A 17,440-nucleotide genomic window follows, 5' to 3' on the forward strand; every position below is an offset into this window, starting at 1 on the left:
CCAGACAGTCATTATGCTGAGGGGGAACACAGGCTGTATCCCAGACAGTCATTATGCTGAGGGGGAACACAGGCTGTATCCCAGACAGTCATTATACTGAGGGGGGAACACAGGCTGTATCCCAGACAGTCATTATACTGAGGGGGACACAGGCTGTATCCCAGACAGTCAGTATGCTGAGGGGGGAACACAGGCTGTATCCCAGACAGTCATTATGCTGAGGGGGGAACACAGGCTGTATCCCAGACAGTCATTATGCTGAGGGGGGAACACAGGCTGTATCCCAGACAGTCATTATGCTGAGGGGGGAACACAGGCTGTATCCCAGACAGTCATTATGCTGAGGGGGAACACAGGCTGGCAGTCAGTATGCTCAGGGGGGAACACAGGCTGTATCCCAGACAGTCATTATGCTGAGGGGGGAACACAGGCTGTATCCCAGACAGTCATTATACTATGGGGGAACACAGGCTGTATATCCCAGAAGTCAGTATGCTGAGGGGGAACACAGGCTGTATCCCAGACAGTCATTATACTATGGGGGAACACAGGCTGTATATCCCAGACAGTCATTATGCTGAGGAGGGGAACACAGGCTGTATCCCAGACAGTCATTATACTGGGGGGAACACAGGCTGTATCCCAGACAGTCATTATGCTGAGGGGGAACACAGGCTGTATCCCAGACAGTCATTATGCTGAGGGGGGAACACAGGCTGTATCCCAGACAGTCATTATGCTGAGGGGGAACACAGGCTGTATCCCAGACAGTCATTATGCTGAGGGGGGAACACAGGCTGTATCCCAGACAGTCATTATACTGAGGGGGGAACACAGGCTGTATCCCAGACAGTCATTATACTGAGGGGGACACAGGCTGTATCCCAGACAGTCAGTATGCTGAGGGGGAACACAGGCTGTATCCCAGACAGTCATTATGCTGAGGGGGAACACAGGCTGTATCCCAGACAGTCATTATGCTGAGGAGGGGAACACAGGCTGTATCCCAGACAGTCATTATGCTGGGGGGAACACAGGCTGTATCCCAGACAGTCATTATGCTGAGGGGGGAACACAGGCTGTATCCCAGACAGTCATTATGCTGAGGGGGGAACACAGGCTGTATCCCAGACAGTCATTATGCTGAGGGGGGAACACAGGCTGTATCCCAGACAGTCATTATGCTGAGGGGGAACACAGGCTGTATCCCAGACAGTCATTATGCTGAGGGGGAACACAGGCTGTATCCCAGACAGTCATTATACTGAGGGGGAACACAGGCTGTATCCCAGACAGTCATTATGCTGAGGGGGAACACAGGCTGTATCCCAGACAGTCATTATGCTGAGGGGGAACACAGGCTGTATCCCAGACAGTCAATATGCTGAGGGGGGAACACAGGCTGTATCCCAGACAGTATACTGAGGGGGAACACAGGCTGTATCCCAGACAGTCATTATGCTGAGGGGGGAACACAGGCTGTATCCCAGACAGTCATTATGCTGAGGGGGGAACACAGGCACCCCGTTTCTTCCAATGTGTGCTCTTTTTGGTAGGAGTGTAGTTTGAGCGACAGCCTCAGTATTCATAACCACACACACAGACAGAGGACACGGCACGTGGGACCGATTGGGGTTCGACCAGGAATCTACGTTTTTGATCGAGTGTTTGGGTCTGTATGAGACGGTGGATCCATCTACGAACCACCTCCGTTACACATGGGGGGGGGGTGCCACCCCCTCTCAGCGGTACACACCCATGAGCCGATGTTAGGGAACTCACCCATGAGCCGATGTTAGGGAACTCACCCATGAGCCGATGTTAGGGGACTCACCCATGAGCCGATGTTAGGGAACTCACCCATGAGCCGATGTTAGGGAACTCACCCATGAGCCGATGTTAGGGAACTCACCCATGAGCCGATGTTAGGGAACTCGTTGGTGTTGATGTTGTTCCACGTCTCACACAGCGTCTGGACGGCCGACGGAAGGTTCTGCATCACATTCTGACCTGAACGAGTGAAGGAACACACAGTCAAGGAACACACAGTCAAGGAACACACAGTCAAGGAACACACAGTTGTTGAGTGAGAGGAGGACTGAGGGGGCTCTGCTCGTCTCCGACTGAAAACAGTAGACTTTAACTAGGTATTGCTGACTAGATCTTGCTGAAATATATTCATTTCTCTAACGTGCCCAAACCCATAAGCCCACACGTGCCCAAGCCCACTAGAACACACACGTGAAGGCCCAACAAGCCCAGTGAAGTGAAGCCCACACAGTGAAGGAAGCCCACACAGTGAAGGAAGCCCACTAGTTGCCCAAGCCCATAAGAGTGAGCCCAAACCCATAAGCCCACTAGTACGGCCCAAACCCTAAGCCCACTAGTACGTGCCCAAGCCCACTTGTACGTGCCCAAGCCCACTAGTACGTGCCCAAGCCCACTAGTACGTGCCCAAACCCATAAGCCCACCAAAGTACGTGCCCAAACCCATAAGCCCACTAGTACGTGCCCAAACCCATAAGCCCACTAGTACGTGCCCAAACCCATAAGCCCACTAGTACGTGCCCAAACCTTTAACTGCCCAAACCCATAAGGCATTGCCCAAACCCATAAGCCCACTAGTACGTGCCCAAGCCCACTAGTACGTGCCCAAGCCCACTAGTACGTGCCCAAGCCCACTAGTACGTGCCCAAGCCCACTAGTACGTGCCCAAGCCCACTAGTACGTGCCCAAGCCCACTAGTACGTGCCCAAGCCCACTAGTACGTGCCCAAGCCCATAAGCCCACTAGTACCCAAACCCATAAGCCCACACGTGCCCAAACCCATAAGCCCACTAGTACGTGCCCAAACCCATAAGCCCACTAGTACGTGCCCAAACCCAAACCAAACTAGTACGTGCCCAAACCCATAAGCCCACTAGTACGTGCCCAAACCCATAAGCCCACTAGTACGTGCCCAAACCCATAGTACGTGCAAACCCATAAGCCCACTAGTACGTGCCCAAACCCATAAGCCCACTAGTACGTGCCCAAACCCATAAGCCCACTAGTACGTGCCCAAACCCATAAGCCCACTAGTACGTGCCCAAACCCATAAGCCCACTAGTACGTGCCCAAACCCATAAGCCCACTAGTACGTGCCCAAACCCATAAGCCCACTAGTACGTGCCCAAACCCATAAGCCCACTAGTACGCCCAAACCCAAAGCCCATAGTACGTGCCCAAACCCTAGCCCACTAGTACGTACCCAAACCCATAAGCCCACTAGTACGTACCCAAACCCTAAGCCCACTAGTACGTACTCCAAACCCAAACCCATAGTACGTACCCAAACCCATAGTACGTACCCAAACCCATAAGCCCACTAGTACGTACCCAAACCCATAAGCCCACTAGTACGCACCCAAACCCATAAGCCCACAAACCCATAAGCCCACTAGTACGTACCCAAACCCATAAGCCCACTAGTACGTACCCAAACCCATAAGCCCACTAGTACGTACCAAACCCATAAGCCCACTAGTACGTACCCAAACCCATAAGCCCACTAGTACGTACCCAAACCCATAAGCCCACTAGCACGTACCCAAACCCATAAGCCCACTAGTATGTACCCAAACCCATAAGCCCACTAGCACGTACCCAAACCCATAAGCCCACTAGTACGTACCCAAACCCATAAGCCCACTGGTAGTACCCAAACCCATAAGCCCACTGGTACCCAAACCCATAAGCCCACTGGTACGTACCCAAACCCATAAGCCCACTGGTACGTACCCAAACCCATAAGCCCACTGGTACGTACCCAAACCCATAAGCCCACTGGTACGTACCCAAACCCATAAGCCCACTAGTACGTACCCAAACCCATAAGCCCACTGGTACGTACCCAAACCCATAAGCCCACTGGTACGTACCCAAACCCATAAGCCCACTGGTACGTACCCAAACCCATAAGCCCACTAGTACGTACCCAAACCCATAAGCCCACTGGTACGTACCGAGCAGGTTGGCTTTGCAGCGCATGGAGCCTATAGACAGGACTGCAGCGTAACCCTGAAGTTTAGCCTCTGATAGCTTGTTCTCTCCTTCCTCTGGTAGACTCATCAGAAGGTAGGACCTGAGACACACAATAAATCACTCATTTTCACAATACAAAAACACATTATTTTTCAAGATGGAAAGAAGACAATTTTTGTGTGCGTGTTTACTGCCAACTGAGCCTATTATTTGAAGACATACGTTGTTCTGCCCCCAACGGGAGAACACAGTCTCAGTTGTTCTGCCCCCCAACGGGAGAACACAGTTGTTCTGCCCCCCAACGGGAGAACACAGTTGTTCTGCCCCCCAACGGGAGAACATAGTTGTTCTGCCCCCAACGGGAGAACATAGTTGTTCTGCCCCCAACGGAGAACATAGTTGTTCTGCCCCCAACGGGAGAACATAGTTGTTCTGCCCCCAACGGGAGAACACAGTTGTTCTGCCCCCAACGGGAGAAACAGTTGTTCTGCCTTTTAACAGGGAGAACACAGTTGTTCTAACTCCCCGAGCGGGAGAAATAGTTTTCTTTTTACGGGAGAACACAGTTGTTCTGCTCCTTAACGGGAGAACACAGTTGTTCTGACTCAATGGGAGAAAACAGTTGTTCTGGACCGGAGTAACAGTGGCTTTATTCTGGGTTACTGTGGTTGTTTCCACTGATGTCCCAAGGTGAAACACAGTTGTTCTGCTCTGGAATAAGAGCTGCCCTGCTAAATGACTTACAGTTGTAAATGGAAACACAGTTGTTCTGCCCCCCACGGGAGAACACAGTTGTTCTGCCCCCAACGGGAGAACACAGTTCTGCCCCCAACGGGAGAACACAGTTGTTCTGCCCCCAACGGGAGAACACAGTCTGCCCCCAACGGGGAGAACACAGTTGTTCTGCCCCCAACGGGAGAACACAGTTGTTCTGCCCCCAACGGGAGAACAGTCTCAGTTGTTCTGCCCCAACGGGAGAACACAGTTGTTCTGCCCCCAACGGGAGAACACAGTTGTTCTGCCCCCAACGGGACATAGTCACAGTTGTTCTGCCCCCCAACGGGAGAACATAGTCACAGTTGTTCTGCCCCCAACGGGAGAACATAGTCACAGTTGTTCTGCCCCCAACGGGAGAACATAGTCACAGTTGTTCTGCCCCCAACGGGAGAACATAGTCTCAGTTGTTCTGCCCCCAACGGGAGAACATAGTCTCAGTTGTTCTGCCCCCCCACAGGAGAACACAGTCTCAGTTGTTCTGCCCCCAACGGGAGAACATAGTCTCAGTTGTTCTGCCCCCAACGGGAGAACACAGTCTCAGTTGTTCTGCCCCCAACGGGAGAACATAGTCTCAGTTGTTCTGCCCCCAACGGGAGAACATAGTCTCAGTTGTTCTGCCCCCAACGGGAGAACACAGTTGTTCTGCCCCCCAACGGGAGAACACAGTCTCAGTTGTTCTGCCCCCAACGGGAGAACACAGTCTCAGTTGTTCTGCCCCCAACGGGAGAACATAGTCTCAGTTGTTCTGCCCCCAACGGGAGAACATAGTCTCAGTTGTTCTGCCCCCCAACGGGAGAACACAGTTGTTCTGCCCCCAACGGGAGAACACAGTTGTTCTGCCCCCCAACGGGAGAACATAGTTGTTCTGCCCCCAACGGGAGAACATAGTTGTTCTGCCCCCAACGGAGAACATAGTTGTTCTGCCCCCAACGGGAGAACACAGTTGTTCTGCCCCCAACGGGAGAACACAGTTGTTCTGCCCCCCAACGGGAGAACACAGTTGTTCTGCCCCCCAACGGGAGAACACAGTTGTTCTGCCCCCCAACGGGAGAACACAGTTGTTCTGCCCCCAACGGGAGAACACAGTCTCAGTTGTTCTGCCCCCAACGGGAGAACATAGTCTCAGTTGTTCTGCCCCCAACGGGAGAACATAGTCTCAGTTGTTCTGCCCCCAACGGGAGAACATAGTCTCAGTTGTTCTGCCCCCAACGGGAGAACATAGTCTCAGTTGTTCTGCCCCCAACGGGAGAACATAGTCTCAGTTGTTCTGCCCCCCACAGGAGAACACAGTCTCAGTTGTTCTGCCCCCAACGGGAGAACATAGTCTCAGTTGTTCTGCCCCCCCACGGGAGAACACAGTCTCAGTTGTTCTGCCCCCCCACGGGAGAACACAGTCTCAGTTGTTCTGCCCCCCACGGGAGAACACAGTCTCAGTTGTTCTGCCCCCACAGGAGAACACAGTCTCAGTTGTTCTGCCCCCCACGGGAGAACACAGTCTCAGTTGTTCTGCCCCACGGGGAGAACATAGTCTCAGTTGTTCTGCCCCCCCACGGGAGAACACAGTCTCAGTTGTTCTGCCCCCACGGGAGAACACAGTGTAAGTAAAGTGGTAGAGAGAGAGGATAGTGGATTTGTCTCACCTGGTGAAGGCTGTGTACACGTCTATGAGCTGCAGTGTAGCAGGCAGCAGGTTTTTGGTGATCTCCGAGGGCTTGAGAGGGTCCGTCTCCGCCGCCACCTTAGAGAAATGTTCGTCCAGAGACACCTGGACCTTGGAGATGACGGCGTCCAGAGTATAGATGGCCTGTAGGGAGGGGACCTGGTACAAGGGCAGGATGGAGCTGGGGTCCACACAGGAGAACGCTGAGATCTATAGAGGAAGGAAGGTTACACACAGACACGCGCAGCTCTGAATGTAATCTATATTAAAAAATTATGCATCATTTGTAGCAAATCTGTAAATAATATAACACTGTTGATTTATTGAGCATTGAACAAAACCCACACGGTTTCATATGTGTTCAAACATGAACACACACTGTTAAATATCTAGCTAGGGCGATACCAGTATCGCAATATTTTTGTATCCACGTTAAACATAAAAACACCTGCTGTGTGTAAAAATAGTGTGATATAGTTTAGAAAATGCATGTGGCTGTATGACAAAAATAAACGGAGGTGTGTTTTCTTTTACATAAAGTTAAAATTCTCTTCGTGTTTCGTTTTCTTTGCCACGATACTGGTATCTTAACCGATACTATCCCACAACCCACCTGTCTAGCGACACTATCCCACAACCCACCTGTCTAGCGACACTATCCCACAACCCACCTGTCTAGCGACACTATCCCACAACCCACCTGTCTAGCGACACTATCCCACAACCCACCTGTCTAGCGACACTATCCCACAACCCACCTGTCTAGCGACACTATCCCACAACCCACCTGTCTAGCGACACTATCCCACAACCCACCTGTCTAGCGACACTATCCCACAACCCACCTGTCTAGCGACACTATCCCACAACCCACCTGTCTAGCGATACTATCCCACAACCCACCTGTCTAGCGATACTATCCCACAACCCACCTGTCTAGCGATACTATCCCACAACCCACCTGTCTAGCGATACTATCCCACAACCCACCTGTCTAGCGATACTATCCCACAACCCACCTGTCTAGCGACACTATCCCACAACCCACCTGTCTAGCGACACTATCCCACAACCCACCTGTCTACCGATACTATCCCACAACCCACAACCCACCTGTCTAGCGACACTATCCCACAACCCACCTGTCTAGCGATACTATCCCACAACCCACCTGTCTAGCGATACTATCCCACAACCCACCTGTCTAGCGATACTATCCCACAACCCACCTGTCTAGCGATACTATCCCACAACCCACCTGTCTAGCGATACTATCCCACAACCCACCTGTCTAGCGATACTATCCCACAACCCACCTGTCTAGCGATACTATCCCACAACCCACCTGTCTACCGATACTATCCCACAACCCACAACCCACCTGTCTAGCGACACTATCCCACAACCCACCTGTCTAGCGATACTATCCCACAACCCACCTGTCTAGCGATACTATCCCACAACCCACCTGTCTAGCGATACTATCCCACAACCCACCTGTCTAGCGATACTATCCCACAACCCACCTGTCTAGCGATACTATCCCACAACCCACCTGTCTAGCGATACTATCACACAACCCACCTGTCTAGCGATACTATCCGACAACCCACAACCCACCTGTCTAGCGACACTATCCCACAACCCACCTGTCTAGCGATGTACTCTTCAGCCAGCTCCACGTCGTACTTGACGGTGCTGCATCTGGAGGAAGCCACCTCGATCAGAGAGGTAGCTTGGTCTCCTTTCATCCCCTGAGTCACCAGATGCTCCTGAGATTCACCGGAGAAAACAAGAGGAATTAACAGTCAAGAGTTTTTCACTTCAGCTTAATCCAACAGGTGGTTTATCGATCCACAAGGGATTAGATGGAATCCAAATTGTTGAAATTATATCAAATGTATTTACAAAACAGGAATAGCTACCTAGTCTTATATTTATTACCTAAGACAACAGCTTCTAAGATAATGAAGGAAATAATAAGACAGCTTGTCGGAGGGGAATAACTGACCCAGCCGGCCGGCCTGCTTGCTAACTGACCTGCTAACTGACCGGCTGCTAACTGACCGGCCTGCTAACTGACCGGCCTGCTAACTGACCGGCCTGCTAACTGACCGGCCTGCTAACTGACCCGCTAACTGACCGGCCTGCTAACTGACCCGCTAACTGACCGACCTGCTAACTGACCGACCTGCTAACTGACCCGCTAACTGACCGACCTGCTAACTGACCCGCTAACTGACCGGCCTGCTAACTGACCTGCTAACTGACCGGCCTGCTAACTGACCCGCTTGCTAAATGACCCGCTTGCTAAATGACCCGCTAACTGACCGGCCTGCTAACTGACCGGCCTGCTAACTGACCCGCTAACTGACCTGCTAACTGACCGGCCTGCTAACTGACCGACCGGCTAACTGACCGACCGGCTAACTGACCGACCGGCTAACTGACCTGCTAACTGACCGGCTGACCTACCGGCTGACCTACTAACTGCCTGGCTGACCTACTAACTGCCTGGCTGACCTACTAACTGCCTGGCTGACCTACTAACTGACCGGCTGGCTGACTGACCTACTAACTGACCTACTAACTGGCTAACCTACTAACTGACTGGCTGACCTGCTAACTGACCGGCTTGCTAACCGACCGGCCGACCTGCCAACCGACCTACCGACCGACCGACCGACCGGCCGGCCGGCCGACCTACCAGCCGACCGGCTAACTGACCTGCTAACTGACCGGCTGACCTACCGGCTGACCTACTAACTGCCTGGCTGACCTACTAACTGCCTGGCTGACCTATAACTGCCTGGCTGACCGGCTAACGGCCTGGCTGACCTACTAACTGACGGCTGGCCGGCCGGCCGACCTACTAACTGACGGCGGCCGGCCGACCTACTAACTGACCGGCCGGCCGGCCGGCCGACCTACTAACTGACCGGCTGGCCGGCCGGCCGACCTACTAACTGACCCGGCGGCTGGCTGGCCGACCTACTAACTGACCGGCTGGCTGGCCGACCTACTAACTGACCGGCTGGCTGGCCGACCTACTAACTGACCGGCTGGCTGGCCGACCTACTAACTGACCGGCTGGCTGGCCGACCTACTAACTGACGGCTGGCGGCTGGCCGACCTACTAACTGACCGGCCGGCTGGCCGACCTACTAACTGACCGGCCGGCTGGCCGACCTACTAACTGACCGGCCGGCCGGCCGGCCGACCTACTAACTGCCCGGCCCGGCCGGCCGACCTACTAACTGACCGGCTGACCTACTAACTGCCTGGCTGACCTACTAACTGACCGGCCGGCCGGCCGGCCGACCTACTAACGACCCGGCCGGCCGGCCGACCTACTAACTGACCGGCGGCCGGCCGGCCGACCTACTAACTGACCGGCCGGCCGGCCTACTAACTGACCGGCCGGCCCGGCCGGCCCGACCTACCAACTGACCGGCCGGCCGGCCGACCTACTAACTGACCGGCCGGCCGGCCGGCCGACCTACTAACTGACCGGCCGGCCGGCCGGCCGACCTACTAACTGACCGGGCCGGCCTACCCGGCCGACCTACTAACTGACCGGCCGGCCGGCCGACCTACTAACTGACCGGCGGCCGGCCGGCCGGCCGACCTACCACACTGACCGGCTGGCCGGCCGGCCGACCTACTAACTGACCGGCTGGCCGGCCGGCCGACCTACTAACTGACCGGCTGGCCGGCCGGCCGACCTACTAACTGACCGGCTGGCCGGCCGGCCGACCTACTAACTGACCGGCTGGCCGGCCGGCCGACCTACTAACTGACCGGCTGGCCGGCCGGCCGACCTACTAACTGACCGGCTGGCCGGCCGGCCCGACCTACTAACTGACCGGCTGGCCGGCCGGCCGACCTACTAACTGACCGGCTGGCCGGCCGCCGACCTACTAACTGACCGGCCGGCCGGGCCGACCTACTAACTGACCGGCTGGCCGGCCGACCTACTAACTGACCGGCTGGCGGCCGCCCGGCCGACCTACTAACTGACCGGCTGGCGGCGGCCGACCTACTAACTGACCGGCTGGCCGGCCGGCCGACCTACTAACTGACCGGCTGGCCGGCCGGCCGACGACCTACTAACTGACCGGCTGGCCGGCCGGCCGACCTACTAACTGACCGGCTGGCCGGCCGGCCGACCCTACTAACTGACCGGCTGGCGGTCGCTGGCCGACCTACTAACTGACCGGCTGGCGGCCGACCTACTAACTGGCCGACCTACTAACTGACCGGCTGGCTGGCGGCCGACCTATTAACTGACCGGCTGGCTGGCCGACCTACTAACTGACCGGCTGGCTGGCCCGACCCTATTAACTGACCGGCTGGCTGGCCGACCTACTAACTGACCGGCTGGCTGGCCGACCTACTAACTGACCGGCTGGCTGGCCGACCTACTAACTGACCGGCTGCCGGCTGGCCGACCTACTAACTGACCGGCTGGCTGGCCGACCTACTAACTGACCGGCTGGCTGGCCGACCTACTAACTGACTGGCTAACTGACCGGCTGGCTGGCCGACCTACTAACTGACCGGCTGGCGGCGGCCGACCTACTAACTGGCCGGCTGGCGGCCGGCCGACCTACTAACTGACGGCTGGCCGGCCGGCCGACCTACTAACTGACCGGCTGGCGGCCGGCCGACCTACTAACTGACCGGCTGGCCGGCCGGCCGACCTACTAACTGACCGGCTGGCGGCCGCCGACCTACTAACTGACCGGCTGGCGGCGGCCGACCTACTAACTGACCGGCTGGCGGCCGCCGACCTACTAACTGACCGGCTGGCCGGCCGGCCGACCTACTAACTGACCGGCTGGCCGGCCGGCCGACCTACTAACTGACCGACTGGCTGACTGACCTACTAACTGACCGACTGGCTGACTGACCTATTAACTGACCGACTGGCTGGCCGACCTACTAACTGACCGGCTGGCTGGCGGACCTACTAACTGACCGACTGGCTGGCTGACTAACGGAGGGCAACATACCTTGATCCAGTTGACATATGTGGGGACTCTGAGTCGTGAGGACCAGCGCAGGGTGTGGAGGATGTCACTCTCGCTGGGTTCTCCTTGGCCATCCTTCAGCTGCTCCATGTATGCCTTAGAGGGGGGTAGGACCCCCAGGATCCTCCACAGCACCAGGAAGTAGTACTGCAGGGAGCATGCCTCCTGAGAACGCAAGAGATATACTGGTGTTAGTTCCAGGATTATCGTGTGTGTGTTTCAGGAACTATACTATAAGTATAACTATAATTGTGAGGACATTAGTTCCTCTTCAGTTGAGTGTGTGTGTTGGTTCCTCACCATAGGTGTGATGGGCTTGTTCTCCTGTCTCCTGGCTGTATCAAACTGAGAGCCGGCAGAGAGCAGGGAGACCAGACAGGCGTAAAGCTCGTTATACTTCACCGCTCCGTCGAACAGCTTCTGGAACACCTGGACAAAATTTTAAAAACACACTACTACTTTACTCATCTCCTTCAGGTATAATGCTTCATGACTTTATTATGAGCCTTTTATAATGTCCTATTTAAAAATATTAAAAAACACACTACTACTTTACTCATCTCCTTCAGGTATAATGCTTCATGACTTTATTATGAGCCTTTTATAATGTCCTATTTAAAAATATTAAAAAACACACTACTACTTTACTCATCTCCTTCAGGTATAATGCTTCATGACTTTATTATGAGCCTTTTATAATGTCCTATTTAAAAATAAATTAAAAAAGAAGGTTTGTAATGGATTATGTCTCTCCATATAGATTCTTTTTAAAATCCTGGACTAATAAATTCACAGTTTGATGTGTAGTTTCACCTTGCTGTCGAGTCGGCTTCGGTCGTCCTCTGACGCTTCGGGTGACAGGACGCAGTAGAATTTGGGCTGCACTACTGTGGAATCTAACAGAGGAGAGAACATTAAAAACCGGGGTTATAAGCCAATCAGCTACGTTAAAAACCGGCGTTATAACCCAATCAGCTACATTAAAAACCGGGGTTATAACCCAATCAGCTACATAAAAACCCGGCGTTATAACCCAATCAGCTACATTAAAAACCGGGGTTATAACCCAATCAGCTACATAAAAACCCCGGGTTATAACCCAATCAGCTACATTAAAAACCGGGGTTATAACCCAATCAGCTACATTAAAAACCTGGGGTTATAACCCAATCAGCTACATTAAAAACCTGCGTTATAACCCAATCAGCTACATTAAAAACCGGGGTTATAACCCAATCAGCTACATTAAAAACCTGGGGTTATAACCCAATCAGCTACATTAAAAACCTGGGGTTATAACCCAATCAGCTACATTAAAAACCTGGGGTTATAACCCAATCAGCTACATTAAAAACCGGGGTTATAACCCAATATAAAAACCGGGGTTATAACCCAATCAGCTACAAGGGTTTTGCGTTTCCTAGAACCTCATAGTAAAGGGTTTAAACACAGTTTCCCATGCTTGTTCAATGAACCATTAATGAACATGCACCTGTGGAACGGTCGTTAAGACACTAACAGCTGACAGACGGTAGGCAATTAAGGTCACAGTTATGAAAACTTAGGACACTGAAGAGGTCTTTCTACTGACTCTGAAACACACCAAAAGAAAGATGTCCAGGGTCCCTGCTCATCTGCGTGAACATGCCTGAGGCATGCTGCAAGGAGGCATGAGGACTGCAGATGTGGCCAGGGTAATCAATTGCAATGTCCGTACTGTGAGACGCCTAAGACAGCGCTACAAGGAGACAGGACGGACAGATGATTGTCCTCGCAGTGGCCAGACCACATGTACAACGCCTGCACAGGATTGGTACATCACACCTGCGGGACAGGTGCAGGATGGCAACAACAACTGCCCAGTTACACCAGGAACGCACAATCCCTCCATCAGTGCTCAGACTGTCCACAATAGGCTGAGAGAATTTGTAAGTCGCTCTGGATAAGAGCGTCTGCTAAATGACCTAAATGTAAATGTAAATGAGAGGGGCTGGACTGAGGGCTTGTAGGCCTGTTGTAAGGCAGGTCCTCACCAGACATCACCGGCAACAACGTCGCCTATGGGCACAAACCCACCATCGCTGGACCAGACAGGACTGGCAAAAAGTGCTCTTCACTGACGAGTCTCGGTTTTGACTCACCAGGGGTGATGGTCGGATTCGCATTTATCGTTGAAAGAATGAGCGTGACACCGAGGCCTGTATTCTGGAGCGGGATCGATTTGGAGGTGGAGGGTCCGTCATAGTCTGGGGCGGTGTGTCACAGCATCATCAGACTGAGCGTGTTGTCATTGCAGGCAATCTCAACGCTGTGCGTTACAGGGAAGACATCCTCCTCCCTCATGTGGTACCTTTCCTGCAGGCTCATCCTGACATGACCCTCCAGCATGACAATGCCACCAGCCATACTGCTCGTTCTGTGCGTGATTTCCTGCAACACAGGAATGTCTGTTCTGCCATGGCCAGTGAAGAGCCAGGATCTCAATCCCATTGAGCACGTCTGGGATCTGTTGGATCGGAGGGTGACGGCTAGGGACATTCCCCCCAGAAATGTCCGGAATCTTGCAGGTGCCTTAGTGGAAGAGTGGGGTAACATCTCACAGCAATAACTGGAAAATCTGGTGCAGTCCATGAGGAGATGCACTGCAGTACTTAATGCAGCTGGTGGCCACACCAGATACTGACTGTTACTTTTGATTTTGACCCCCCTTTGTTCAGGGACACATTATTCCATTTCTGTTAGTCATGTCTGTGGAACTTGTTCAGTTTATGTCTCAGTTGTTGAATCTTATGTTCATACAAATATTTACACATGTTAAGTTTGCTGAAAATAAACGCAGTTGACAGAAAGAGAACGTTTAGAACAAAGTAGCTAGTGCACATTTTTATGAACGGATTGTTCAATCTATCGTCGTCATGATAACCCGGTCAATCTATCGTCGTCATGATAACCCGGTCAATCTATCGCCGTCATGATAACCCGGTCAATCTATCGTCGTCATGATAACCCGGTCAATCTATCGTCGTCATGATAACCCGGCCAATCTATCGTCGTCATGATAACCCGGCCAATCTATCGTCGTCATGATAACCCGGTCAATCTATCGTCGTCATGATAACCCGGTCAATCTATCGTCGTCATGATAACCCGGTCAATCTATCGTCGTCATGATAACCGGTCAATCATGATAACCCGGTCAATCTATCGTCGTCATGATAACCCGGTCAATCTATCGTCGTCATGATAACCCGGTCAATCTATCGTCGTCATGATAAGCCCGGTCAATCTATCATGATAACCGGTCAATCTATCGTCATGATAGCCCGGTCAATCTATCGTCGTCATGATAGCCCGGTCAATCTATCGTCGTCATGATAGCCCGGTCAATCTATCGTCGTCATGATAACCCGGTCAATCTATCGTCGTCATGATAACCCGGTCAATCTATCGTCGTCATGATAGCCCGGTCAATCTATGATAACCGGTCCCGGTCGTCATGATAGCCCGGTCAATCTATCGTCGATAACCATGATAGCCCGGTCAATCTATCGTCGTCATGGCGATAACCCGGTCAATCTATCGTCGATCATGATAACCGTCAATCATGATAACCCGGTCAATCTATCGTCGTCATGATCAATCTGATCGTCGTCATGATAACCGTCAATCTATCGTGCGTCATGATCATGATAACCCGGTCAATCTATCGTCGTCATGATAACCCGGTCAATCTATCGTCGATCATGATAACCCGGTCACCGGTCAATCTATCGTCGTCGATAACCGGTCAATCTATCGTCATGATAACCCGGTCAATCTATCGTCGTCATGATAACCCGGTCAATCTATCTCATGATAATCATGATAACCCGGTCAATCTATCGTCGTCATGATAACCCGGTCAATCTATCGTCGTCATGATAACCCGGTCAATCTATCGTCGTCATGATAACCCGGTCAATCTATCGTCGTCATGATAACCCGGTCAATCTATCGTCGTCATGATAACCCGGTCAATCTATCGTCGTCATGATAACCCGGTCAATCTATCGTCGTCATGATAACCCGGTCAATCTATCGTCGTCATGATAGCCCGGTCAATCTATCGTTGTCATGATAACTCGGTCAATCTATCGCGATATGGATGTTTGTCCATACCGCCCAGATCTACAGATGAGGTTATTCCCCCTTAAAAAAAAAACAGAACAGAAAGGCTTTGACTTACTCCTACCTGCCGAGCAGTGCTTAGACCAGTTCTCCTCCACCTCTTTAAAGCCGCAGTAGAGCGGCAGGGCACTGCGTTTGGACCCGTCCTGGACTGAACCCTGGCCTGACCACGGAGGGGTCAGCAGATTATACTGGACCTGCAAGCAATAGAGAGAGGGGATCCAGTCAGTCACTGTGTTAGGAGGGCTACCTCTTCTGACCAACGACCTACTGCAAAAAATATATAAAATGTTTCTGGACAATAAAACTCCCAAAGATGTGGTTTTAAAACAGACACATTTTGATTGGGGGATTTGAGTATTATGCTAATTTGATTTCCACTGGGCCGTGGAAATTGATTCAAGAGTGTTAATAAAACCATTAAAAGGACGGAGCAGCCATTCAGCCTACCTGTTGGAAGAGGTACATAGGAACCTTAGAGTACTGGTGCAACAGGTAGTCTAGAACCAGCAGTATGCGGGCCAGGTTGAGGGGTACGGCTTTGAGCTGGGCCTCCTGATGCTGGGGACCCGCCACCTGAGCAGAGGAAGATTGGACTTTATTAAATCAAATGTTATTGGTCAAATACTTAGCAAATGTTATTAAGTGTTGTAGCAAAAAGTCCTGGTAAAGTCAGGAGTCATGATAGTTGTGACGCGAGTCCAAGCCACCACTGGTAAAGTCAGGAATCATGATAGTTGTGACGCGAGTCCAAGCCACCACTGGTAGAGTCAGGAATCATGATAGTTGTGACGCGAGTCCAAGCCACCACTGGTAAAGTCAGGAGTCACGATAGTTGTGACGTGAGTCCAAGCCACCACTGGTAGAGTCAGGAATCATGATAGTTGTGACGCGAGTCCAAGCCCATGGTCCGACAATACAAAGACAACCTAGTTAAAGAGCATTTAAATACCTCTGTGATGGCCTGGGTGACCAGGGTGAGCACGGCACGCCTCCCCCTCTCAGACAGGTTGTGGAAGAGGAGCAGCAGGAGCTGGAGGTGCTCCACATTCAGGTCCTCATCTCCGGGTACAGAGCCCTGGATGGTGTGCTGCTTCAAGGTGCCCACAAACCTAGAGGGACGGGGGACGGGGGGTGGAGAGTAGAGAGAGAAACCTTGTGTAAACATCAGGTTTTATTTTAAAAGGAGATCAGAGTTCTGAACAAAAATGACAAATGACAAGTTTGTTTTTTTAGCTAGTACTGTCAATATTTATCTATAGAAATTAACATTTAGCATTTAGCCAATTCATAAAATGGAAATTTGAATTTTACCTCAAAAGCAAAATGGAAATTTCAGTTTGGAATTTTACAGAACTTCTCCCACTCAGACCAATGAATGCAACCACGCGCCAAAATAAATAAAATGGTTTCTGCCCTTTATGAGATTACACTGTTCATGTACAAATGACCAAATACACTGACTGTTGAAACCAAAAACTATTTCTTATGATGATCATGAACAATTCCAAATCTGACTGATTGACAATTCTGAAAATCAGAAGTTGCGTCCACTCTGGTAGGCTACACAACTCTGGTAAAAACACAATTTTCTACAGTGCATTTGGTTACAATGATCCAGCAAATTACATTGGTTGTCAACTCAACTAACAAAGCCTATATGACATTGCCAAATCCATTTTTACAAGCATCTGAATGCTGGAAGGTGGCTGGTATATGTACCCTGTTAGAATAGGGATCGGCCTACCTATCGTTGGTGCGAACAGCAACAGTTATGACA

At 52.0% G+C, this 17,440-nt stretch overlaps 1 protein-coding gene across 1 annotated transcript in view; it reads right to left on the bottom strand.

Annotated features, from left to right (window-relative positions):
• Positions 1 to 17,440, bottom strand: part of ubr4 (ubiquitin protein ligase E3 component n-recognin 4) — a 182,047-nt gene that overhangs the window by 125,011 nt on the left and 39,596 nt on the right. The window contains exons 17-26 of the mRNA XM_065020956.1: positions 16,613 to 16,772; positions 16,111 to 16,236; positions 15,719 to 15,857; positions 12,307 to 12,389; positions 11,794 to 11,922; positions 11,476 to 11,658; positions 8,110 to 8,232; positions 6,441 to 6,670; positions 4,005 to 4,123; positions 1,913 to 2,010 (exon numbers count right to left, since the gene is read on the bottom strand). Of these exons, the coding sequence (XP_064877028.1) occupies positions 1,913 to 2,010; positions 4,005 to 4,123; positions 6,441 to 6,670; positions 8,110 to 8,232; positions 11,476 to 11,658; positions 11,794 to 11,922; positions 12,307 to 12,389; positions 15,719 to 15,857; positions 16,111 to 16,236; positions 16,613 to 16,772 (1,390 nt within the window). The remainder of the gene's footprint in view (positions 1 to 1,912; positions 2,011 to 4,004; positions 4,124 to 6,440; positions 6,671 to 8,109; positions 8,233 to 11,475; positions 11,659 to 11,793; positions 11,923 to 12,306; positions 12,390 to 15,718; positions 15,858 to 16,110; positions 16,237 to 16,612; positions 16,773 to 17,440) is intronic.

The sequence above is a fragment of the Oncorhynchus nerka genome, linkage group LG7, assembly GCF_034236695.1.
Source record: "Oncorhynchus nerka isolate Pitt River linkage group LG7, Oner_Uvic_2.0, whole genome shotgun sequence".
Taxonomy (NCBI): Eukaryota; Metazoa; Chordata; class Actinopteri; order Salmoniformes; family Salmonidae; genus Oncorhynchus; species Oncorhynchus nerka.